Raw genomic sequence first — 25,790 nt, 5'->3', positions numbered from 1 at the left:
ATTTTTCTTGACTGCCTCCTGGCTCTCTCCCCCTGGCCCAGCAGCCCTTCCCAGGCTGGCTTCCCGGGCTCAAAGCGGACTTAGCTACCTGCTTCCCTCCACCGCTGCTGGTCAGTGCCCTGTGCCATTCCCATCATCTGGCGTTTCCTTCTGATCCATCCCCTCCAACTGCCACCAGCCCTGTCCTCCGAGGCCTGGCTGACATGCCACCTCCTCCCGGGCATCTTCTAGGACTTCGGCCTAGCGGCACTGCTCCCTTTTGACTCCAACGGGACTGTGATGTGAGCCTTTGGAGTCGAGAGCCCAGTGAAGGGAGGACTTGGCGTCTTCTGAACAAAGGAGCCTCCCTCCTGTGGCCACAGCCCAGCCAGAGAGCTCTCCCTTAGGATCCTCTGAGCTCTGAGCTGACAGGTCCTCCAGGGGCCTTGAAGCAGCTAAAAGACTGGGCCCAGAGTGTCAAAGAGTCTTGGCCAAGTCACACAGCAGAGAGGTGGCCAAGTGAGGGCTGGGACCCAGGCCTGCTGGCTGAGGGTCCAGGCTTTATTCATGGCACCAGATTTTCCCAGGTCCTCTCTGAATCCTGTGGAACAGCTGGAGCCTGTTATGTCCACTTTCTCCAGCAAGGGCCCTGGGTTAGGGTCTTGCAGCCAGTAATAGAAACAGAGCCTGAAGAGTCGGGTCACTCCCCAGAGTCTTTGTCCAGCAGGAATAATCTGGAGCATTGGGGGTGGGGAGAGACGGCTCAAGAAGCCCAGAGGTGCCCCACCACGCCAGCTTCTAGACACACTGCCCTTGTCGCTGGCCCCTCTTGACTCATCTGGCTGGCTGTGTATGAACTTGCTTCCTTCCTCCCTCTCCGAGGCCAACTTTCCAGCTGCAGCCTGTCACATTCCATCCAAGACACCTCCCTCTTCCTCGATGCCTGCACAGGGACCCTCCCCTTCTCTAAACACGTTGAAAAGGAACAGTGTTCCGAAGCTCACTCGGCCTGGGGAATGGAGAACGGTGTCATGGGTGACCCTCCTTCTAAAGTAACCCGCTCTCCAGCCCTCTCCAGCATTCCACCCAACACGGTCTTCCAGCACAAGGACGGGACTTGGAACCAGCTGTGAGCAACCCCCTTCCCCAGCCTCGCTCTCCCCAACAGTCCTCTGAGTAGCTAGGACCCCCGCTGGTCTTTAAGGAATCTGGAAGACCTGAGATGCTCACCCCAGCCCAGGCTCTTGGGGTCTAACCTCAGAGCTCAGATGGAACTGGGCCTAAGATGGGGAGGTGTGTTTGAGAAGGGGCCCCTGACCAACACTCCAGAAGCAGGCATGGGCTGTGGGAGGCCAGAGGTGGCTACCTTCTTCCCAGTTGTGCCCCCGGTTGCCCCAAAGATGGAAGGCTGGAGTGCTCAGCTACCCACCCAGCCTGTAGCCTGTGGAAGCAGGAGCTTCCTGCTTCCTCGACGCCCCCCCCTCCAACCGCCGCCCCCCTCCCGCCACTGCCTTGCAAAGAAACGGAGCACATAGTTGACCGGGAGCCAAGCAGACCAATACTATAAATGCTGCGGCCCAGAAAGCCGGGTATGGGGAGGGCCCAGGGATTCCCCAACATCCTTGCACAGGCTGGGGAATTACGTGGAGGTGGGAAGGGGGATGCCACTGAGCTTTGGACAACCTCCAGTAGGGCCCTGCCACTCCCTGAGCCCCAGAGCTGTCATCGTGCAGAGAGGAGCTGGGATGGTCTACTTTTCGCATTCTACTATCTCTGGAATTTTATGATCTATGGAATGTCCAGCCTAGAAACAGGATGATGGCGGGGAGGTGGCGCGGGGGAGGGGGTGCGTGGTGGGGAGGGAGAGTACACAGAAAGCCTGAGAGGGAGGATGGGAGAGTCATTCCCTCACTCATGGAATTTCACAGCTGGGAGGAACCTTGGAAATACGGTTCCAAGGAAATGCCTTGGCAGTTCCTGAGCAGACTCCATGCTTTATAGATGGGAAACTGAGGCCCAGAGAATGGAAAGGATTTGCCTAAGATCACACAGCTTCTGGGGGGAAATGTTGTTGACTCCCAGACTAGAACTCCTCAGTAACCATTTGCCCAGCACCTGTTGAGTGCAGGGCACCGTGCTAGGCAGCGTGTGAGAAAGAGAAAGAAACAGGGCCTGGCTCTGGCCCAGAGGGGCTCGTTTGGGTAGAGAGATAAATCAGCACGATAGATGGTTAAGATCACAGGTTCTGGGATCAGACCGTCTGGGTTCCATCCTAGCTCTGGCATTGACACTCTGGTTGACTTTCTCCAAAGTAACCAAACCTTTCTGAGCCTCAGTTTCCTCGTCTAGAAGCATGGGGACGACATCGGAACCCATTTCTCGGGAAGGCTGGGCTGGTGGGATGAGATCACGCAATTGCAGCTCCGCCAACAGAGGTCAGCGGTCTGCGTGAGCTTTAGGAAAGTCATCCGTGCCATCCAGAGCAGCGAAAACCTGCTGCAGGAACTCGGAGAAGGGGGCAGTCGTCAGCAAACGAGATGGCATTTGATCTCAGCAGGGGATGGAAAAGGAGCTTGCAAAGAAGGGCACGCCATGTCAGGGCAAGAGGCCGACCTAGCAAAGGTGCAGAGGAGGCGTTTGGAAGGGCAAACTGCCTGCTAAGTCAAAGGGCCTCATCCTGCACCCAGGCTGCAGGAACCCTGGTATTTCTGGGGTCCCCAGCTCTGGGTAAGTGCTCCACGGAGACTCTGGAGCCAGGAGGAAATGCTGCCTCAGACAGCAGATTCCAGAGCCCTGGGCCCAGAGAGCACAGGGCCAGGTCTGGAGTAATTGCATAACCAGAACCATCCGCTGGGCTCCGAGCTAAAAATATGCCCCAGGCAGCTGTCTCTGCCAGAGCCTTGCCAGGCACCCAGCGTGGGAAAGGCTGATTCAGCCTGGGTGCAGGTGCCAGGCATCATGGGTCTGAGCCCTCTTGGGAAAAGGACAGATTTTTCTCCAAGATGACCCCCAGGGGTGCCAGCATATGGTTCAGGGACTAGGTTCCCATCCTGGCTCTTCCATTTCCTATATGTTCGGCTTTCTCATCCCCAACATGCGAATGATTATCCTGGTCCACAGGGGTTCTGGGGCAGGGGAGAGGGGCTCAAACAGAACCACGTTCCCTGCATGCAAGGCATAACATGGGAGTTCTTTTCCACACCAAGGCTCAGGCTAGCTCCTCTCTGATGCTGCAGTCCTGCGAAGCCATCCTTCCACCTCTGATCAAACCTCTCGGCATGGGGAGCTCCCCCCCTACCTTGCCCATGTCGGCATCCCCACCCCAGGATGGCCCTGTGAAGATGGGAGGAGGGACACAAGGGTCGTGTCCTCCCAAGGCAGCTTTTCTCCTGGACAAACGTTGAAACCCATCAGCTCAGGAGAATGTGGTCGGCAGAAACCCCTTCTCCACTCCAGGCTGCCAAGGGTGATACCCACCACGAACACCTGAGACCCTGTAAGAGGTCACTGCTGTCCCCATGGCATGCCTGTCCACACAGCACCCCCAAAGAGCCCTGAGTTCGCTCCAATGGACAAAGTGAAAAATGGGTGCTGGGGGGAGGCAGGAAACAGCCTGGGGACACACAGCAAGTCTAAAACTTCGGGGACCCTGGGACACAGGCCAAAGAGCCAGCCGGAGACCCAAAGGACAGCGTGTGATCACTTACCCGAGGCCCCCGTGCACCAGGGGGTCCAGGGAGCCCAGGCAGCCCAGGGGGACCCTGAAAGAAAAAGCAAGAAGACAGCGTCAGTGCCGCGGGGCAGCAGGGAATGGGTTCAAGCAGCCGTTGCACAAGCATCTCCAGAGGTCTGGGAATGGACACTCCACAACCAAGAAGAGGGGTTCTCTGAGGCCTTAGGAACTCATGCTCTTTGGGCCTTTCAGGCCTTTGCAGCTGCTGTTTCACAGTCTTTGAAGTTTTCGCCTTTTATCACTCAGCAAACTTACCCAGGTTGCCACCTCCTCCAGGAAGGCTTCCCTGATCCCTTCCCCAGCTTGAGTCAAGTCCCCGCTTTCCATTTTTTATTTATATGTTATTTGGGGAATTGTCTGCCCCGAAGCCTGTCTCTCCCACTAGACCATGGTCTTCTCAAAGGATCTAATTCTCTCTCCCCAGGGCTCAGTTAAATGTCTGATAAGATAAAACACAAGAGGGGTGCCTGGGTGACTAAGTGGGTTAAAACCTCTGCCTTCGGCTCAGGTCATGATCTCAGGGTCCTGGGATCAAGCCCCGCGTTGGGCTCTCTGCTCAAAGGGGAGCCTTCTTCCTCCTCTCTCTGCCTGCCTCTCTGCCTTCTTGTAATCTCTGTCAAACAAATAAATAAAAAATCTTAAAAGAAAAAAAAAACAAGAGACCTCAGAACTCAGCCAAGTTCTCCGCAGAGCCAGACAGGGAAGGGATTTGCCCATGGTGTATCTGCGCACATGGAGAGACCGTGCAGCATACCGGGTACAGACAAAGGCTTTTGCGTCAGACAGGCCTGGGTTCAAACCCCATGCTGCCACTTACCAGCTGGGTTTGGGCAATTTCTTCAGCCAGCCTGTGCCTATAAAACGGGGGCAAGAATACCCTCTTCACAGGACGATCACAAGGATGAAATGAGAGATAGTGAACATTTAACACAATCACTGGGGTCTAAACATCACTCAAACGTTCCATCTGTTCCAGGAGTCACAGCCTGATCCAACTTTCATCACTGTTCCCAGAGAGCCCACAATAGCCCCCTCATTGGTGTCCCCATGTCCACCTCCTCTCCCCTCCTGTCCTCCTCGCCACAGCCCTGTTCATCTTCCCAAAGTACTCTCCTGCTCAACGACATTCAATGGCTCCCTATTTCCCACAAGAGAAAGGCCTAACCCTGCAGCATGGAAGGGAGGCAGCCAAGCAGACTTACTGAATGGAGGGCTGACCTTCCTTCAAATTCCAGTTTTGCCACTTAATCGCTGGAGACTTTTTGCAAGCCCTTCAGCCTGAGTATCCACTGCTCCCCGTCCGCATGGGGTCAGTGGCCACTGCCCCGTCTACCCTGAAGGCATCAATGAGGATTAACTAAGTGCCTGATGTGAGGAACTGAACACGGAGCCTTCGAAGGAAGCCTGGCTTTCGAGGATGTGTGAGGCCTGGGGAATTCATTTGTTTCAAATAACCATCAACGAGATTCCAGGTTTCCTGCCCGGAGTTAAAATCAGTGTTGAAAACCCAGTACGGTTTGGCTGGTAATTAATCCAGATCTCATGCTGGGCAGCCTCGGTTAACAGTTCTGGCCTATGAACACCACGTGCCTGCTCGGCCATGAATAAAAATCAGAAGAGAGATCCAGACAGGCAGATATGGGCACCAAGGCCCCAGGGGCACTGGAAAGGACCTGGAGTTGGGGGGCGGGGTGGATGCGCGGCCTCGGGCAAGTCCCAGACACCTCTGGGCCTCCAGGGACCTTTGGCCAAATTGGCAGCTGTCTTCCTTCAATCCAGAGCCCGGGGGCTGGGTGGATGTTTCTCCTCCTCTATCTTGTTCAGCAGGTTTCCCTGCTGGGATTCAGGCCAGGCTCCTCTCCGCTCCTCCCCAGGGAGCGGCAGAGCCCCAGGAACCTGGGTTCACACTGGGCGCCCCCGCATGGGCTCGGGCACGCTACTTCTGTCGAGCCTTCATTCTCCAAGTGTGAAATGAGAATATGAAGGCCCCTAGCTGACAGATAATCTATAAGAAGTGCTAATCCTGGGGCCTGGCACACAGTTAATGCCCAAAAAGTTAGCTGTTGTTTCTGTGAAGCAAGCTTCTGGAAGTTCCCCAACTCAGAATTTTAAACCACCCTCCTTGGCATCTGTTTTGCAGGAAGAGCAAAGATTTCCCTTTCCAGAAGGCCCTCGTTGGCCCTGATCTTCCAGGTGACCCAGAATTAAAGGGAAATGCAGGGGCTCAGGCCAAGCTGTATCGTTACCCAGTATTGTTATCCAGCCCTTTTAGGAGATGAGACCCCAAAGAGCGCCTCAGAGCAGCAAAGCGACTTGCCCAAGTCCACACAGCGAACAGGCAGAACCTGGGTTCAGTCTAGGACACTTGATTTGTTCTCCTCTCTTGGGCAGCTTCCATGCAGAGAATCTTGGCTAGGTATGTCCTGATTCGGTGTGCAGCCTTGGTTAAGGCCCTTCCCCTCTGCAGGCATCTAGGGAATGAGCACCCCAGAACCTTCCCAACCCGGGGCCCTTCCTGCGTTGCAGGGTGGCAACGACTTCCTTCTCCAGTTATCTGGCGGGAGAGTTGAGGAGGACACCATGCGCAACTCACAGAGAGGAAGGCCAAGGCCCAGCGAGGCGGGGCTCATGCAGGGCTCCAGGGAGAGACAGTCTTCAGAAGGTAGAGCTCCCTCAGGGACCCTGGTGGGTCAGCGCTATGGAGGCCTGGACATTCCCTCTTGGCATTTCTTCTGCCCCAGAAACAGGGGCATCCAGGCTGGGAATCTGACTTCACCCACAACATCTGCAGAGCAGACTCTGAGTGCCAGCTGGGACCCATGGCCCAGCCTGGTGATGTCAGTCCGCAGCCCGGCTCCGTGTCATGGTCGCCCAGCCCTCAGCTGCAGGCCTGGCCAGGCTCTCCTCTACCAACCCCGGGTGGGGCTACCCAGCAACCCAGCTGCAGCCGCAGGCCCAGCCCTTCCCCATTCAGGACTTACTTTGTCTGTGGGCAAGTGAGGGTGGGCGCCCCCTGCCCCCTCTCGCCTTATCCGAGACCCTGTCTGTTCTCCACACAGTGGAAAAACGCTGCCATTTCTTTCCAGGGCCTGAAGCCTGAGCGGGTGACTCTGGGATGATTCACGAAGGCCGGGGTGGGATTTTCCACTCCACGCTGCAAACAACGGGGCCTCTGAGAGGGCCCAGAGCAGAGGGGGAGGGGAGCGGGGGCCACGGGCCTGCCTGGGGGAGGTGAAGGAGGCCTGGGCTCTGGAGCTCGCACAAACACAGCCGTGGAAACAAACAAGCAGCGGCTCTGGGCTTTCCCCGGGGGTCCTGGCCTCCGACAGCAGGACCTCGGGGAACCCTGTCCCATGGAACAAGTCCACCCTTGTGTCCAGCTGCAAAAGCCCGCCTGCCAAGCCTTGCAGAAAGAAGTAAGTCCTGGCTGGCACGGCCCGCGGCAGCAAGCAGACTGGTTCCCCCGCCGAGGATCTGGGAGACTGGAGTCCCAGCCTGTGTGTGCTGCTGACTGCCGGTGACCCTATGCTGGGACTCTTCAGTCTCTGGGTCTCTGCTTGGTGCCTGTGGCTTGATGGGGAGAGGCAGGGACCCTCAAAGGGCCCTCCCACTTCCGACCATCTGAGCGCACCGTTATTCCCAAGAATAGCCCTCAGGGCTCCGAGATTTTTTTCCCCCAGTCTCTGTCCTAGGGAAGGGCATCCTGGGCCAGGGCTTTTCCTTACGGCCTTACACAGAGTACTGCATCTCCCCGTGCCTCCAGGCCTCAGTTTGTCCAGCTGCAAAATGAGGATATAACATCCAGCTTCCAAGATAATGTGTGCAGGTGCTGGTTTTTCTCCACTTGCTCCCCGGGTCTCTTGTGTGCCCTGGGAATCCGGCCTACAGGCTGCAGCCTCACGCCTTCCTGCTCTCTGCTTCTGGCTGGGTCTGGCCAATGGGAGGTCCCGACAAGAGACGGAAGAGTGGACAGAGTGAGTGGGCGGGGACTTTCTCTACCCAGCGGAGGACTACAGACTACTGTTCATACTTTAACTTTCGCTGGGTTCTGGTCACACATGCCTTCCCCTTGTACCTTCAGGTCCAACCTGTGTGCTTTGCCAGCTGCTGTCGGTTCTTTTGATGCTGCCCACACCTCTGCAAACAGCCCCTGCCTTGAACTCTCTCAATGACCTTGTTCCCCACCTGGAGCTGCAGGATACGGCAGGCAAACTGCTTAGCTCAGAGCCTGGCACATAGTAGGAGCTCAAAAAACACTGTGCTAAAGACAAAGCAAAACAGCCCTCATTCTCCTGGGTTCTAGATGATGACTAGGACGAGCAGTGAATTTCTCAAGCTCTAGCCCCAATTCCTAACCACCAACAGTGGGAAGGCCCTCCTGGATCCAGACAGTCCCAGTCCTCCTAAGGCAGCGATACCCTCATCTCAACCATCAGCACATCAGTAAACAGCCACAACCAACGACAGGGACCAGGTTCTAGCGCTGGATGCTTTATGTCCCTCATCTCAATTGATCCATACAACGACTCTAGAAACGTAGGGAGTACCATATCCCCGTTTTGCAAAGGTAAAAACAGAGGCTCAGAGAGGTTAAGTGACTCGCCAAAGATCACACAGCACCTGGCCCCAAGAAGGCACTCAATCCACATTTGCTGACAGAATGAAAGGATGGCTGGATAAGGGAGTGGTTCCAACCCAGGTCACTCCAAATGTGAAGTCTGTGTGCCGTTGCCCTCCACATGGCCTCCTGACTCCACCAGCAACAGAGATCTGTGTAACCTCAAGGAGCCTGTCCTGGCAGTCAAGACAACCTTTTTTTTTTTCTGTAAAGATCACATTCCTTCATTCATTTCACAGATAGTCATGGAGCATCTGCTGCGGGCCAGGCCCTCATCCGGGTCTCCCTGAGGTGACGCTTGCAAAAAGTGCAAGTGAGTGCAGATGCCAGCGGCCTGATCATGAATAAATAAGGCCTTGACTCGCCTCCTCCCAGGCGTAGGGCTTCTGTGCAGCTTCTGTGCAGTCTCTGTGAACCGCAGCCTCCCCGCCCCTCCTCACCCGGGGCCCAGCTCAGCTTTTCCATGCTCCCCCCTGCCGCTGCTGGGGCTCCCACAGAGCTCCCTTGCTCCGTGGCTACAACTGCTGGCAGGCCCGGGGCCCAGAGCCGTCTCCAACTCTGCCAGTCTGTCTCCTGCCCCTGGGGACCACGGGGATCCCATCAGACCCAGCTGAAACACCCATCTCTGGCTCCAAAATAAGAGCCACTTATTTCTGGGGAGGGAGCTCTTCCAAAGCTGTCAGAGAGGGGAGACAGCCCTAGGGAGAGGAAAGAAGTTCCCAAAGTCACCCAGCAGAAACATCTCCAAGGGGCCTTGGAGATCACCCAGCTCGCTTCCTCACAGGAGATGGGAGCTATTCTTAACTTCCATTCTGCAGAAACCAAGGCTTAGCGTGGCTCAGGGCCACAGAGCTAGTAAGGGGTGGAGTCAGAATTGGAACCCAGGTCTGCATGTCCGCACACGGCGGACAATTAAGCCCCTGACCCAGAGCAGCACAGCTTCTTCTCTGCTGGGACGATATCCTAAATGCATATGGGGGGTCGGAGGCATGTAAGATGGGACAGAGGTTGTGGGAGCCCTTGTCACCACCACTCAGAGATGCCACTTCCACTAGGGGAATTCTGGGCTCTGCCACAATAGAAATGACCAGTTTGCCACCGGCCACATGATGGGCTGGACAAGGCTTCTCAAAGTTTTTTGGGTTCCTATTGGAATGAGGCTAGATTCCGAGCTGAGGGAGGGTGGGACTAGGGGACAGGGTGGGGCATGAGGTGGGAGGCTATGCAAGCAGACTGACGTCCTCCCTCTTGCCCTTGGCCTTCCAGGGTTGGAGGAGCAGGGACAGCCAATGGCCTCTCTGGATGTCAGGAACCCAAAGTCTTATTCCAGTCTCTGCAAGGACATGCTAGGTGCCCTTGGCCTAGTCTTGTCCCTCTAGCCACTGTCGCCCCATCTGTAGAGCAGGGATCAGCATTCCCAGCCTGCCCTCCTGACCCAGGTCCTGTGAGGTCCTAAAGGAAGGTACCACTCATGTAACTCATAAATCTTGTAGGTCTAGAAACAGCAGACTCTTTGGACATTGAGATCTTCCTCTGAGGCCAAGGACAGGCCCTGACACATCTCTGAAGTCCCCAGCCTCCTGCCCTGAGTCTTAGGGTCTCAGAGTGGACCCTCAGCAGAGTGGGATGGAATGTGCCAGTCTTGGCATCTGGCCCTGGGGCGTAAATTTCAACTCTGCTGTGTGCCCCTGGGTAAGTCATGGCCCTTTCTGGGCACAGTCTCTAGGCTCCTCACCTGCCCACTGAGGAAGGTTGAATGGAATGATCCCTAAGTACCCACGTACTGAACAGCAGATCTGGAGTGAGGCCTCACCCCTTCTGACCCACATCGCCAAACCCCAAGGGGACAGTACATAGCCCAGGCACCCGACAGGCTCAAAGGCAGATTCTATGCTCTCAAAACCACTCCTGCTCTAATTGTGCCGGCTTGGACCTGGCTATCCTCTCTCCACAACACACACAGCCTCCGGAGGCAGGGTTGACCTCCTCCACTGGATGGGGTGGAGACCCCGAGGCTCACACACTCTCTCGGCTATGGGGGGACCATTCACCCCATTTTGGCCTCACGGCCAGTGAGCCCAGCACCCACACAGCTTGGGAAGCTGAGTTGTCAGGGCTCGGAGGCACCCAGAGCCTGAGTCAGGCTGGGCAGCCTGGAGGGGTGAGAAGGGGTCCTTCTCTTCTCGGCTCCCAACCTCCTGCCCTGACGATTTCGGAGCACAGGACTTGAACAGAGCGTTGACATAATTGCAAAGCAATGCATACAATTTCCATAAGTTCTACAATATGGTTATAATAAAAACGGGCTCTCAGTCCCCTTGGAGACAGGCTGAATAAATATTATTCCTAATGATTATTAAAACTCATTAAGTGTGTTTGTAAGGCCTGGGAATTCCCAGCATCTGCCACCGTCTCCACGTTGTAGGGAGCCTAACCTCAAACACAGAGCCTGGTGGGAAACCCAGCCTCAGGGAGGAGAAAACCACACGGTGGTCATCTCCAAGGCAGGAGAACAGAGCGGAGGCCTGAGCTTTCTGGAAACTCCATCCCCTACACTCCCCACCCCGGAGGAATTGGCCTCCAGCTGCAGAAAGGTCGTTGCCCCTGGAGACAGTCCCAGGCATGCTAGAGGCACCGGGCCTGAGAACATCTCCTGCACGAGGAATGTTCTTACTCCTTTCCTTGACTGTTCAGGCCCACCCTGACCGTCAACAGGGGCCTTAATGTGTGACTCCCCGACAGGGGCCACACATCAAACACTTAGAGGAGCGGGGACAGGGGAGAGGACTGGGTTGGAAGCCCCCCGATCGGGAGATGTGGGGACACATGGGGAGGGCCCATCCTGTCTGAAGGGGAGGCTCTGACCGGGCAGCAGGCCACTGGCTACTGCCTCTGTCCCCTTCCAACAGAAGCTGGTCACCGGGTCTTTTATAAGAAATCTCTCACATTTTTTAAAACGTTAGTAACTTATTAAATATTTTTAAACAATGCTGCGTGTGCCAAACAAAACACGTTCAGGACTACCCGTGGGTGACTTTTGTCCAGAGCTCCCAGACTAGCTGGTGGGCTGGAGGGGCTCTCCTCCATCAGTCGGGAGAGCGGGACTCTGGAAACCATGTGGCCTAGGGGCCAGTCAGCTAGTGGTTTTCCTCGAGCCACTTGACCTTCACAGTTGGGTTAGCAGAGAACAACCTGGAGCCTGGGCCCGCCCAAGCCCAGGGGTGCTCTGCTCCCGGCACTGGCCACCAAACCCAGAGCTGCCCCAGTGGACCGTGGGTCACAGCAGAGCAGACAATCATGAGCACATCACAGGGAGAGGATCAGGGGACCTGCGAGCCAGCCGAGACCCTGCCCACAGCCACCTCCCTGCTCTGAGTTGCTTCTCCGGCTCTGCCCTAATGCCAGGAGTCGCCTCTTGTTCCGACTGCCCCTGCCACCCCCTTGAGCTCCAAGCAACATGCACACCTCACCCCATCTTACCGGCAAACCACAGTCTCCCTTGGGCCCTGGAGGTCCCATCAGCAACGGGAAAGGCGTGGGTCCCGCCAGGTGGAAGAACAAATAGCTGTGACTCGTGGGCCAGGGACTGGAGGACAGGAATCGCACGGGGGCCAACGCTGGGGCCGGGGTGGTCGGCCAGTGGGGCCGGGACAGTCTGGAGCTGGGCCTGGTTGTCAGGTCATTCGACGGGACATCCCTGGCCGCCTTCCCAGGTCTGAGGGGGACGGGCTTCCGGGGGCTGCTCTTGGGTCTGGCTTTCTTTGTGGCCTCTGATCCAGAGGGTCTCTTGCTTCTGGTGGGGGCCAAGCCAGGAACAAGGGTGGGAGGCATCGCTGTGGCTGGCGGAGGGATCCTGGGAGAGCCAGGATGGAGGACAGGGGGCAGGGGCGGAACCGTGGGTTGGGGAGGTCTGTGGGTGCCGGTGTGGGCAGGGGCCGGCTCACTGCTGCGATGGCTCGGCTTGGCCTGGGTCTGGCCCGCTGGGAGAAAAGGCCTTTTGGAGGAGCCAGTGTCCAGAAGTAGGGGCCGAGTGCTGGGTAGCAGAGGTCTGGGCGTCACGGGGGTCCTCTGGCTCGGCTTCACTGAGGGGCGGGAGGCTTTGGCAGGAAGTGGGTGGGAAGTGGGGGGCACTGGCTTCTTGGTGGGTGGGGCTGCTTTTGTGAAGGAAGGCTGAGCGGCCTTCTGGGGTCGGCGGGTGCTTTTGACAGGGCCTACTGAAGGAGAAGGGACCAAGAGCCTGTCTGGATGGCTTTTGGGGGTCTTGGTGGCTGCGCTCTTCCGAAATGGCTGGACAGGTGTGGTGGAACTGGCCGGAGAGGCCGGGGGCACAGCAGGGAGTGCTCCACCGGCTGACAGCTTGGCGGGCGGCAACGGGATCCGGGCTGGGCCCCCTTCGGCCGCACGCCAGCGAGGCTCTGTGGTGCTAGTCCTCAGGGGCTTGGAGGGTGTGACGGGCACCAGAGTCCCCCTGGGATCCCTGCTTGCTGGCCGTGACCCCAGGGCTGGCGCAGCAGTGGTCAGGTTCTCCAGGCCTCGCAGGGCAAGGTCAGTCTGGAAGGTGAAGGTCGTGCCCGAGTCTCGGGGAAGGAGGGGTCCCAGCTGGGGCCGGTATGTGTCAGCCTGTCCGCACTGCCTCCTCAGGTGGGTACAGTAATTGTGAGCGACCTGCGTCACAGGGTAGATACTGAACTGGCACAGGGCGCCTTCAAACTGGACCGCATGTGGGTTCATCTTCCCAAAGAGGAAGGAGCCCTCGGGGTCAAGGGCTGGGTCCTTGTGGAAAGGCAGCGGGACAGGCACCCGGCGCTGCCCACACGCCGTCACCAGGGTGACAGTGCGGCCCCGGAGCTCCAGGGCGAGGTGATGCCAGCGCCCGTCGTGCACATCGAGGTCAAAGGCCACGGAGTGCCGGGGCCCCAGGTGGACGACCGTCTTGCCGGGGAGGAACTGCAGGCCCAGCTGCAGCTTGCGCTTCCGGCTGCGGACGGCGAAAAGGAAGGCATGGTTCACCCGGTGGGAGCAGAGGCTCAGCACCAGCGCCAACTCTGTGCCCAGGGCGGTGGGAAGGACGGCGGCCGTGGGGGCCTGGAGCCGGCTCCTCTGCGTAAAGATGAAGCCCGATGGGAACGGAATGACCCCCGGGGGCGCGGGGCTCCGGCCACCCCCTGCTTTCGTCCAGCTGAGGCCCAGCCGCTGGAGGACGTCCACATCTGCAGAGGGAGCGCAGAGGGGGAGAGGGCGCGGTCAGGGCCTGCTCCTGCCCTAGGCCCCTCCAGGCGCACAGCCGGGGAGGCCGGTCCACCCACTGCTACCCGACGCTTGGGGCCGGGAGCGCGGAGTCGGAACCAGTCCCCCGTCTGGCGGAAAGGCCCTGCCTGTGCTTGTTTACAGCACAGACCCTGAGCTAGACGTGTGACTTTAGGGCCTCAGTTTGCTCATCTTTGAATGGGATCACAGTAGCACCAGACTGAGAAAGCTGCCACGAAGAGCAAACGAGCTGGCACGCCTGAAAACAAGCGCCTGGCACCCAGTAAGCACTTGCCGAGGACAGCTGTTCGTACCAGAAATAATGACCGTCACCAGAGGCCAGCTGTGAGTAGTCAGGCTCATTCCGTTGTCCATCTCAGAAGCTGCCTCCTCCAGGAAGCCGTCCCATGAGTGAGGGAGCAGGGTCACAGGAGCTCGGTAAGGATGTCCAGCGGGCCTGACTGGTTTGACCGCCTTTAGGAAGGTCCCCAGCCCCCTCTGCACCCCCTAGGTCTCTCTGTGGCCAGAGCAGACTGGGGGAGCTGCCTTCTGCGCAGAAGGAAGAGGACACATCCGATGACTCCCCGCCTCCCTGCGCAGCCTTGGACAGAGCAGAGGAAGCGATCGAGGCATCCTTGTAACCTCTGTCCTCTGGCGAGGCGTCTGGACATCGACTGCGGCCTGGCCAGGTCACATCCGCCCAGTAATTACAACGGTGGGGCTCGCCAAAGGAGGGCTTCCAGCGTGTTTATGGAAAGGCTTCCTGACCTTGCCTCTCGCAGGGTCATTCGACCTCCTGTAGTGGGCCGAGCTGCCAGTGTCTGCAGAAGGCAGCTCCCGAACTCTGACTCGGAAAGGAGAGGCCGCCTCCAGAATGGGGGCCTGGCTCGGGTCCTTGGCTCCCTCCCACCAACCCCCTGAATTCAGCAACCTAGGCCCTGAGCATGGTACGTGGGGTCCACGTGGGGCTGGATATGGCACTTAGCACTTAGCCCTCGGCCGGCAGCTGTGAGATGGACAGATGGGCGGATGAACAGATAGATGGGCCAGGAGAAGATGAGTGCTATACGTATGTAGCGGGCTCTGGAGTCAGAAGGCCGGACTTCAGAGCCAGACAGAGCCACCCGGGAGTCTGGGCTCTGAGCCTCCGTGCCCTCCGCTGCAAAACGAGGCGGCAAAGAACGCCTCCTTCAGAGGGTTGTTGGCTGTCCTCGTCCAGACACCTCTGGACGAGTCTCTTCCTGACCCCTGAGCCTCAGTTTCCCTGCCCAGAAGGCAAGGGCAGCCAGACGTGAAGGCGGCCACCAAGCGCTCACGATGTTCGAGAACACCACAGTCCCAGGTTGCTCTTTGAGGCTGGCCTGGCTTGAAGACCTGTTTTCCTCCCTAAGGATCTGTGGGCCTTCGTTTCCCTTCAAATTCTCCTTTCTCCCACCTCCGTCTGTCCTGAGCTCCTAAGCTCAAATAAACCACTGCTCCAAGATTCTCTTGGTCGCGGTGGATTCCCCACGTCTCCATCGCGGAAACCTTCCTATAAGCACAAACTACTACTCCCTGCAAACAACTTCTAGGGGAGGAGGCATTTGCTGGGGAAGAGGTGAGGGCAGGAAGCCACCTCTCCCTCCCCTCATCCCACCTGAGCGGCCCCCCGAGCTCCTCCCGCCCCCATCCCCCTCCAGCCTGCACTGCATGCCCTCACACACTGCAGCTGACAGCTGCTTCTACCGGCCTGGCCAGGTGCCACCGATGAGCTTCCCCAACTGTCCTCTGCAGGTGGCTTTCAAAGCTGACCCCAGCCAGTCTCCAGGCCTCCCCCAGAGACAGTGTGCAGGGCAGGGGCAAAGCCCCACACTCTGCCACCCGGAGCTGACAGAGGCCTCTGACCACCGTGGGCACCACAGGGGATGGAGAAGGACCGTTCTTGTCCAAGTGGTCAAGTAAATGCTAGAATTAACAACAATAAACACTAGTATTTACGGACCACTTCCTATGTGCCAAGTGCTTTATGTGTTCTATCTCGCCCAATTCTCTCAATCATCTCTAAAGAAGATACTGTTTAGCATCCCCCTTTACAGAGGAGGGTCAGAAAAGTTTGCTATAGGAACGAGCCCAAGGTCACACAGCCTATAACAAAAGGCACAGCCAGGACTTGAACCCAGGCCACCTGGCTCCAGGATCTCTGTTCTTAGCACAATGCTATCCCAAGCTGGAGCCCCTCAGACTCGTTGGAGAGTGGGGTGGAGACCCATCCAGAATCCAGGGGCCAGGACCTGGGGGCCAGGGGAATGAATGCAGCCCAACGCCAAGCAGAAGAACCCTGCCAGCTGGCCGCGGCGATATCCCTTTATTACATAAACCTGGCTCCGCAGAGCTCCGGCCTCTCCCCAACACCCCCCGCCCCCCATTGCCTGACTCAGGACTCTGGACAGCTGTTCACCTACTTTGTGGGGGAAACAGCAAGCTCGGAAAATATGACATTTGCACAAAATGTTGCCGGGCAGCCGGAGTCTCTTCCGGGCACGGCCCTCCCCTCCCGGGGACCCAATCCCTGCCGGCGACCAGGTCAGGCCACAGGGGCTCTGGGAGTGCCCCGCTGCCTGCCCCCGGCACACGGGCAAGCGTGGAGGAGGGGAAGAGCCGCTATTCTAGGAGGCCTTGTGGCTGCTTGACAAACAGATGTGGGAGAGGTTTCAGTTTCCCGGAGCAGCTGTGCAGCCAGCCCACCGCCGCTCTGGCCCCCTGGCTGGGTCCTCGGGGATGGCAGGGGAGAACAGGATCTCACAGCAAGGGGAGGGAGGGGTGGCCTTCATGCCTCCTCTCAACAGATCTTAGTATAACCCTTGGACAAATCAGGACGACTGAGGCTTACCTAACCATGATTTCTTCCAATTCTGCCCCCGCCCCTGTAGGAAAGAAAGGGTCACTCTCCCACATTTCTGCACTGAGCCTTTGCTGTCCCTTACAAAACTCCAAATGTCACTCTTCCCAGCCTGGAGAGAATTTGCCAATGATGGGCTCCATTCTAATTGACAGGAAAACTGAGGCACTGAGTTCCAATTAGGGCCATGGCTGTCTCCAAGCCCTGAGTTCTCAGGTCTCTTCTGCCCTTCCTTGCCCCCCACCCCCTGCACAAAGAGAAGAGGGAATTACCTTCAGGAGGTCCTTGGGTGGAGGCCAGATGACAGGCAAATGAGACTAAGATCCAGGTGAAGAGAAACCCCCTAGAGACGGGAAGACACAAGCAGAGGCGGCATCAGCTTCCACCCTGGGGCCCAGATCTGGCTGGGGAGCTGGGAAAGAATCACCCACCCCCAGACACCCCACCCTGGCCAGGCTTGCCCTCTGGAGGCGGGGGAGGCCAAGCACAGGCCCTATGACCCCACAGGGTAGCCCATGCTCCCGGGGTTTCCAGGCGTAACCTCTAGGGGCAGGACCTGCTCACGCGGCACAAGTCACAAGTAAAACGTTATTTTTCACAGATTGGGAAACCAAGGTCGAAAGGTAGGGAGCAGTGGGCGGGAAGCCTTGTCGTGGGCATCAGAAGACCCGGGATCCAGCTTCAAATCTGTTGCTGACTCACTGAGCCACAAGGGGCCAGCCCCTCCCCGTCTCTGGGCCTCAGTTTCCCCATCTGTACTATGGCCTCATGATCCTAAGACCCAATGGGAAGCAGAGCCAGGACTGAAAGGTCAGTGGGAAAACCAGAGCCTGGTCACTTGGATGATGGACATCCTCAAAGGACAAAAGCGATGGGAAATCCCTCTGTAGGCACAAGCGGGGAGGGAGAGAAGACCCCTTAAGCAGGACCAGAGCACGCTAAAAGCTGCCCACCTGGTCTCAGGCTGGCAGAGAAAGGTGGGGGAGAGTAAACAGAGGACACTGGGGGGGGGGTCATGCAGACCCAGGTGCAAACGCGACCCCATTGCTTACCAGCTGTGTGACCCTGGGTGAGTCACTCAGCCTCCCTGAGCCTGCCTCCAGCTCTGCGGCATGGCCGACACTCCCTATCTCACTGGCCAGGCGTGAGGATTAAATGAGCTCATGCATGTCAAGGGGTTGGCCTGGTGCCAGCCACAGAAGTGCGCCTTCAGCATCACGGCTACCGCCGGACTCTGGGGCCCAGAAGGGTTAATGCTCTGCTCAGTGGCTCCTGCCAAGATGGGCAGAGGCAGTGATCCGATTTCACCTTCCTGTGGGAGCAGCCACCGGCGACACCCGAAGCCACCCGGGGCATCTGATCCCCGAGCGGGCAGAGGGGAGGGCGGCACGTGGCCAAAGCCGGCCAGCCGGGATGCAGGCAGAGAGAGCCTCGACCGGCGGGCGGCGCGGGCTAAGGCTGACACACAGGCCCGGGAGCCATTTCCAAGAGGAAAACTAGAATGGTGCACTTCTGGGGAATCGTGTAATTCAGGAAACCCATCCGCCGGAATTGATGTCTGACACCCCCTGTTCCTCCCAGCTCCCTAGGCGCCCTGGAAAAACCAGCTCACACTCTCTGATTTAATGGCAATCACTCCCATTTAACTGCAGTTATAATCAATAGTGATCCCGATGGGCACTGTAGAAGACACTGGTGGTTACCTACACTTAGTCATCCCCCTGCCCTTCTTGTTCAGGCAGGCAGGGACTTTGGAGGATACTGGATAAATCTGGGTAAGTCTAAGCCAATCTTGCGAACTTCATTTGCCATGCCAGTGACCGCTGTGGGCATGCATGCATGACCCAAACATGGTCAGTAAGATGTGAGGGATGGCTCTTAAAGCCTCCCGGGAAAGTATTTCCAGGGGATAGAGAGGTCTTCTTCTAGCTTTTGCATATTATTGAGCAGGGATGCGTGGCTGCTGCAGCCATTTTGTGCACATGAGGCTAACAGGCTCCATGAGCACATGAGGACGACAGAATGGAAAAACAGTGGATGTCTGATGACACGTGAGATGCTGAATTAGCCAACCCGTCACTGTTTTTCCTTTAGATGTCTTGATATGGGAGTTGATAACTCCCTTTGTGTAAGCCATGTCGAATCGGGTCACTTGCAGCACAAGGCAAACTGAATGAAATAGCATTCAGATTCAGATGCTGATGGTGGTCCTTTGAAAGCCACCTCCAGCACCTGGGCCCTTGCCTGTGCCGCTCCCAAGTGTTCCTGACAGCGTTCTTTTGTCTGGTCAGTTCCCACACACGCCTTAGACCCCAGTTTGGGCGTCACCCCCCACCGCGCATACCTCATTGCAGCAGGTGTTCCGCGTGAGCCCATTGCCTATTTTCCTATTTCCCTTTCTAGAACAAGTCCCTGAAGGGTAGGAACCACCTCTGTCTCGTTTGCGCATACTCCCAGCACCTGGCAAGCATATCATAAACGTTCAGTGTATCTTTGTGGAAGAAATGAGTGGTTCCTGGTATTACAGGACCCTGGACTTTAAAAGCATCTCCCCAGAGGCCCTCTCTCTACCTCTGACTTGTTTCCAGGGTTGCTCCCAGATAATCCTCAGCTCCCCCTCAGCCTCTCCAATCTGCTGCCACTTCTGTGAAAAGGCCCTTTTTCAAGGGGCCTGTCCTCTCTGCCACTGCGGGCCTCGCCTCCAGCTCGCCGCTAGCAATGACCAGTGTCTTGCTGCCCCGGCGTTGCTTGGGGGGAAGACCAGAGACTGACCCTTCTGCCATGGCCTGCCCACCTGAAGCCCACGGCAGCCTCATCGGTCCTGAAAAGAAACGACAGGAGGCTTCGTTTGCTGTGACAAAAACCGAGGCTTAAGGAGGCCAGGTTCCTCCTCACGGTCACCCTGGGCAGGCTCTGAAGTCATAATTCTTCAGTACTATCCCACGTGCACCAGGTAGACACTTCAGAAAACTGGAGCCCCATCAACTGGGGAAGAACTGCATCCCAGTTCCGACGGTTCCCAAAGCACAACCAAACAACGAACTGCCTATCAAAGGGTCTGAGAAGTCCTGCAATGAAGACATGGACAGGGCTTTCTGTCCATCAGCAGTCCCCAGACTTAGAGGACCTGGGAATTCCTTTTTCTGGAGAATGCCTGCTCTGAAGGCACTGCCCCTCACTTCCCAGGGTCCCAACAACCTCATCTCTGTCCCATTTCCTTCCATCCTCTCTTCTCAGCCCCTTCCAGGCACAAGCCCTCACTCCTTGAGTGTCTCACCGTATGACGTCACATCCACCCGGCTTAGGATGCTTCCCAAGCTGATAAAGAGAGGCGGGTGGAGAGGAGAAGGCATAAGAACCATACATGTCCTTAGCTGATTTTTCTGGCTGCTGTCATGCCAAGGTGACCCCTCTGGAGAGAATAAGGATACACTTGGGGGAAATATTTTTAATCCCTGAAGGTCAGGAGAAAGAAGACTCACAGGAGGGATGGGATCAGAATCTTTGCTTCAATTAAGCTTCCCAACACCATGGTTTCCAACTCAAGCATTTCAGCCCTGAAGGCCTGTTATCAATGAATTTGCATTCACCTTGACAAAGGCAACTGACCTCTTAGACCTGAATGCTGTGTGCACTTCTCTCATATCCTGCCAAAGTGAAGGGTGGGTATAGACAGCAGGAGAAGGTCCTCTGAGATCATCTAGAGGCCAGATTCTAGTCCCATCCCCTCATTGTGGAGATAGGGAACTGAGGCCCAGAGAGGGGAAGTGATTTGTCTAAAGCCACACAGCATGTCAGTGACCCACATGATCTGCTCTTCTACTTAGCAAACAGTCCTTTCCACCTGACTTGTCTCTTATGGAGAAGAAACTGGACACTTACAGGGACTTCCTATTTGCCAGAGAGCAGAGTCCAGCCTTTACCAACAGGAACAGAGGCGCAGCCTAGGGAGCCAACAAGCCATCTAAGTGAGCTCCAGGCCTGGAAAGTTGGCTCCCGGAGGGAGGCCCTGCTGAATCGTTTGCTCCCGTTCCAATGCTGTTTAGGCTACTGCTAATAATGTTTAGTGCCTGCGTTGGCTCAAGCTTTGTTCTTCCCGACTTCTGTTTTCACCACTGAGTTGTGGGCCTTGGCTCGGTGAACCCAGGGCTCCAGAATGTCGGGAAGACCAGAGCCAGGGGACCAGAGTGGGCAGGAGGCAGCTGCAATGGCAGTACCTACACATTAGGGAACCTGACCTTGGAGACACAGCCTGGCCACACAGCCCTCCAGGAAGGGAAGCCAGGTGTCCCTACCTTTGCAAAGGGCCCTCTGCCAGCACACCAAATGTGGCGACTCCGGGACCACTAGGCTGCCAGACTACACCTGGTATGCTTGGTTTTTCCCCCCATCCTTCCTACCTGGGATCGTGAGAGACGACTGTAAGAGATCTTAAGAGACCCCTACCAACTTGAACGTCCTGCAAGAGCTCAGAGCTGAGACCCAGGGCATGAAAAAACATACAAGGAAAGCGGCCCTGTGGACTCCAGGCCTGGCTGTGAGCTCACAGGACAAGCTGGGGGGGCCGCTGGCCTGAGGACCGCAGAACAGCAAAGGGAGACAGACCTGTCCCACCTGCCTCTGTGGACCAGCCAGGCCACTGTGTGCCCAGAGAGCTGCACCCAGGCTCCTCTCGTCACACCTGATACCTCTTCCGTGGGAACACACACAGGTCATCTGTCTGGACAGGATGCAGCCCAGAACTTTCCAGTTGACTCACATGTCCATTCAAGACGAAGTGAATAATAATACAAATAACAGCGGCCGTTTATTGACCATTTACTACATGCCACGCACTGTTCTAAGCCCTTGATGAACACGGTCCTCTGTTAATCCTCACTAAACCTTGCAAGCCGAGAATTTAGCTGCCCTTTTTGTGGATCAGAAAGAAGGGAAGCCCAGAGGCGAGGGGGCCTGTCCAAGCTCCCACACTGTCTGATCGCAGGGCTCCCCCTGCCCTCCAACCCGCCGCCCACCGGGTCAGGCTGTGGGATACCAAGAGGGTCCTCCAGACACAGAACGGGGAACAGAGAACGTGCTGTCGAAGTAACAGGCAGAATGTGCTCAGACAGAGATAGGGAGTGGGTGACGTGGGAAGGGCAGCCCCACCCTCGGCCAGTGCACCCCACCAGGGGAGCTGATGGCCATTGAGATGAGACCCGAGGGGCAGCAGGACATGTGAAAGCACCAGGAAGGGGAGCGTTCCAAGTACAGGGAGGAAAGGGAAGGAGAAAAGAGGCCAGAGATGTGCTCCGTAGTGTCAAGGAGCCTGGTCTGGGCGAGGTAAAGGAGAGCAAGGCTGGAAGTCTTGCCAGGACCAGAGGGCACAGGATCTGGGGCACTGCTGTGCTGAGGGAGGCAGCGAGACCAGGCGAGGCAGAGGCTGGGCCTCAAAGCAGCGTGACTGCCCGCTTGCCCAAAGCTCGGGCCCCACTATGGGGTGCTCGCCTGGCACCACTTTTCTGCCCAGCCGCTGGCATCTGCCTTGGCACAGGGTCTTCTGGAGAAAATGAGTCAGCAATGTCCTTACTTGCGCGGGGTGTGTGTGTGTGTGTGTGTTGTGGTGGGGGGCGGGGGAATCTCAGCCAGCCAGCTTTTTCCAAGACATGGGAAAGAAGTGGGGGGGGGCATCATCCCCTGATTCCAGCTCCAAGGGGCAGGGCATGTGGGACAGGGCGGAGCGACAACCCTGACCAGCCTCTTGGGAATGTCCTCTGGTTCTGGAAGGGTGGAAAGGGAGCAAGTCCTATGAGCCACAGTGCATAGGGCCCGGAGGGCTGCTCCCATCCTCACTCACTCCCACACGCACACCCACACTCAGTAACTCGCTCTCACACACACTCACTCTTTACAACTACTCCATCAGCCCCTGGATCCCAGTCTCTGCTTCTGTGCAATGACAAGGGCCCTTTCTGTTCTGACATGCTGGATCTCCCTTTTTCTCTCTCACACCCCAAGAATGACAGGGACTGAGACACCCCCTCCCCCAGCCCCCAGGGAAGGAGGGAACACTGAGACGAACAGACCCAAACAGACTGACACACATGCGGAGACTTCCAGAAGCAGGGGACGTGCAAAGACACACAGACGCCGAGACTGCAGCAGAAGCCGAGACCCGGAGACATAGACGCCTGCGGATAGTTTCACAAGACCTGACTAACTTACAGGCTCAGGACCTGTAGACACCGACACCGGAACACACCGAGACAGCCAGAAACAGGGACCCTTCTTCCCCCAAGCGTCCCCGAAGACCCCCTCCGTCCCCAACCCGCCGCCCCAGGCGCCACCACCCACCCCCAGTGCAGACCCCAGGGCTGGCTCCGCACCGACCCTCCCCAGCACGGCCCCTGGCCAACGCGAACGCGGAGCCGGGCCAGCGGGGCAGGGCACACGGCGCTCGCCAAGCCTCGCCAGGCCGGGGGGCGCAGCCCGCGTTAACCCTTGGCGGCCCGCCTCAGAGGGGCGCAGGAAGGGGCAGGAAGCCGGCGTTCCGGGGAAGCGTCCGGCGCGGCGGGGAACCCCCAGCCCTCCTCCGGGCTGGAGCAGCAGGAAGCTGGGGAGGGGGCGTCCCCGAGCGTGTACTCACCCCCCGCGCGCCGCCGCCGCCGCTGTGCCTCTGGCCCCCCGCGCCGATCCCGCTCCCATGGCGGGCCCCTACTTCATGCTCCCGAGCCCGGGGGGCAAGTGTGGGCGCGCCCCATGGGGCCGCCAGCCCCCCGCCCCGCCGCGCCAGGCCGGCTCAGAGCGCGCGGCCCCCGCGCCCCCAGCGCAGCCTCGCGCCCAGGGGCGCCGGAGCAGGCAGGCAGCGCGGCCGGGGCCCCGCGGGCGCCCGCGCCAGGCCCATGGTCCCAGGAGTCCCGGCGCCGCGCTCGCCCTGCCTCGCTCTTTTACTGCTTCCACCGAAAAGGAAGAAGAAGCAGGCAAAAAAAGAGAGATGATCAAACTTTTGGAGGCGGGCTGCTGTCGGTCCCCGGAGGCAGAGCGAGGCCGGGCGAGGGCGCGCGGAGGGCGGTGGAAGCTGCCTCCCCGCCGGCCTGGGGGAGGAGAGGAAAAGGAAGGATTTGGGGGAAATGAAGGCGATTTAAAGTCTCGGCCCGCGGTGGCTCTCCACCTTCTCTCCTCCCCGCGCCGAGCCGCCCTCTGCTGCCCCATGCTGCCCCCTGCCGGCCGCAGCCGGTCACACAGCCTCGGCTGGTCCACCGCAGCCCTTCAGAGACATCCCCCACCTACGCCCCCCCCCAGTAAAAATGGGGAAACTGAGATTCACAAATAGGAAAGAGATGGCCAAGCCTGCACAGCAGGGCGACCACAATTCGGAGATTTGGGACTTCTGGCTTGTGAGACTGGAGGGCTGGGGGAGGTCCCCGAGCTTAGGGGGGCCGAGATAGAAGGAGAAAGGGGACAAATATTACTGCTGAAAGGAACCCAGTGTTCCGAGGAGAGATCTCGACCAGTACTCAGTATCTAGACTCCCACAACAGCAACAACCCAGTGTCTTACCACACATACACACTCCTCTTCCCAGATTCAGAACACCCTGGAGAACAGACCTCCCCGGCACATACATAGTGGGTGAGGTTGTTAAACGCTGGTCACCCTCTTCCCTTCCCTGTCCAGTCGGTAAGAAATGGGAGCTAAACACCCCCCCTACACACACACACACACACACACACACACACACACACACCCTCAGAATGCGACCAAAGACTCCCTCGGATCCCCTGCTGGAGCACACCACGGCACACACCTTGACTCCGCTGCAAGCGCCTAGCAAATTCGCACGGCCACAACCCCAGTCCGAGCCCAGGCATTAGAAGTCCCCTCCACCTCCGCCTCCATGGTTTGTTCACCGGTGCATACAAACTCCCACACACATCCACGCTTACCACAAACTCAGACACACACTCACACTCATCCATATACAAGCTTGGCCACGCACTCCTCCAGGGCTCACACAAACACACCCTGGGGTGTCTGGACTCGAACACAACCCGGACTCCCTACAAGCAGACGCAGGCACACTAGTACTTACACGCACACAAATGCACACTAGCGTATCCGTATCCCCCCAACACACACTCCTGCACACACATCTTCACGTGCACACACACCTCACATACACACGCGCGCGCGCACACCCCCACTTGCACACAGCTCTCCGCTAGTGCCCACCGCAAGCGTGCACAAACGCATTCATTCCCCACACGTGCAGCCCCCCCCCATACGCGCGCAACTTTACGCACACACACCGCTACCCCCAGAGCTCCAGGAGCCCCGGGGCACTTACTGGGTCCCTAGCTGCGAGGCTGGACGGTCAGTCCTTCCTCGGGCGCCTAACGGCATTTGTGTTCATGGGTCCCCGCAGCCCCGGAAGCGGGCGCGGGGGCGGGGGTGCGGGGTCCCCTTCCCTAAACTGGGCGCGGGCGCTCGGAGCGCAGCGGCACCGGGAGGGGCATGGGCGCACGGGGCTGCGCCGCCGACCCGGTCCGCCTGCGCTCGAACTTCGTCCGCTCTGTGTCCTCCGACTCCGGCGCGGGCTCCGGGCGCGGGGGGCGGCTCATAGGTGCTGGGGCCGCGGCGCCCGCCGGGCCTTTTGAAGTCTCCGCTGGGGGCGGGGAGGGGGCGCTGAAGGCGGCCTTTTAAACCGTGGCTGCACGCGGGCTCGGTGGAGCAAGGTGTCTGGTTTCAGCAAACTTTAGGAAAAGTCCCAAGCCGAAGCGAAGGGCGGGGGGGCGGGGGGGGGGTAGGTGGGGGGAGCCAAGCCAGAAAGAAAAAGAAGTGGAATAGCTATGCGCTGCTTCCTGCAGGGGGCAGAGCACCCATGGCTGCCAGGAGGCCCGCGGGGCCGGGTGCTGGGGAACCCGCAGATGACTGGGTGGCGCGTGGAACACCCCCCACAACTCCCACACCACCGCGTGAAACTGGATTCTTAACCTCCACGCGGACGAGCCCCAGGGGGCGGCAGAAACACCCCAAAATTGCACAGAGGATGTGTGTTTGAGCGTTCTGGGTGAGAGGGGCCACGGGTTTTCCTCAAGTTTTCAGAAGCCCTGGAAGGTTGAAAATTCCCAGACCAAGTGCAGCTGGTGGTTTCTGAAGCTGCATACCTTGTGCTAGGCGGATCCAGCCCTTAAGGATAGTTTTTTGATACGTTGTTCATCATGGATTTTTTTTTTTTTGGCATTGGTTTTGACATTTGAAAAGTATTGCATTAAAATATTATGTATCTTGATTAGTTAGGGGTCTTTTGGCTTCCCCTTGATTCCAAAACTCCACTTCTGAGAGTTGTTTCCAGT

At 58.0% G+C, this 25,790-nt stretch overlaps 1 protein-coding gene across 4 annotated transcripts in view; it reads right to left on the bottom strand.

The window, feature by feature from the left end:
* COL27A1 (collagen type XXVII alpha 1 chain) overlaps positions 1 to 25,039 on the bottom strand; it is a 134,607-nt gene extending 109,568 nt beyond the window's left edge. For 3 of the 4 annotated variants that reach the window (XM_032865687.1, XM_032865689.1, XM_032865690.1), the window contains exons 1-4: positions 23,081 to 23,585; positions 16,728 to 16,798; positions 11,811 to 13,540; positions 3,687 to 3,740 (exon numbers count right to left, since the gene is read on the bottom strand). In XM_032865687.1, the coding sequence (XP_032721578.1) occupies positions 3,687 to 3,740; positions 11,811 to 13,540; positions 16,728 to 16,798; positions 23,081 to 23,139 (1,914 nt within the window). In that variant the 5' untranslated portion in view covers positions 23,140 to 23,585. Of the gene's footprint in view, positions 1 to 3,686; positions 3,741 to 11,810; positions 13,541 to 16,727; positions 16,799 to 23,080; positions 23,586 to 24,781 lie in introns of those variants that run through there. The other variant, XM_032865688.1, reaches the window with a different exon arrangement.
* Between the last annotated feature and the right edge of the window lie 751 nt (positions 25,040 to 25,790).

Source organism: Lontra canadensis, unplaced genomic scaffold (assembly GCF_010015895.1).
Source record: "Lontra canadensis isolate GAN:19392208 unplaced genomic scaffold, GSC_riverotter_1.0 scaffold30, whole genome shotgun sequence".
In the NCBI taxonomy this organism is placed as follows: domain Eukaryota; kingdom Metazoa; phylum Chordata; class Mammalia; order Carnivora; family Mustelidae; genus Lontra; species Lontra canadensis.
This window is presented reverse-complemented; position numbering and strand designations above follow the sequence as displayed.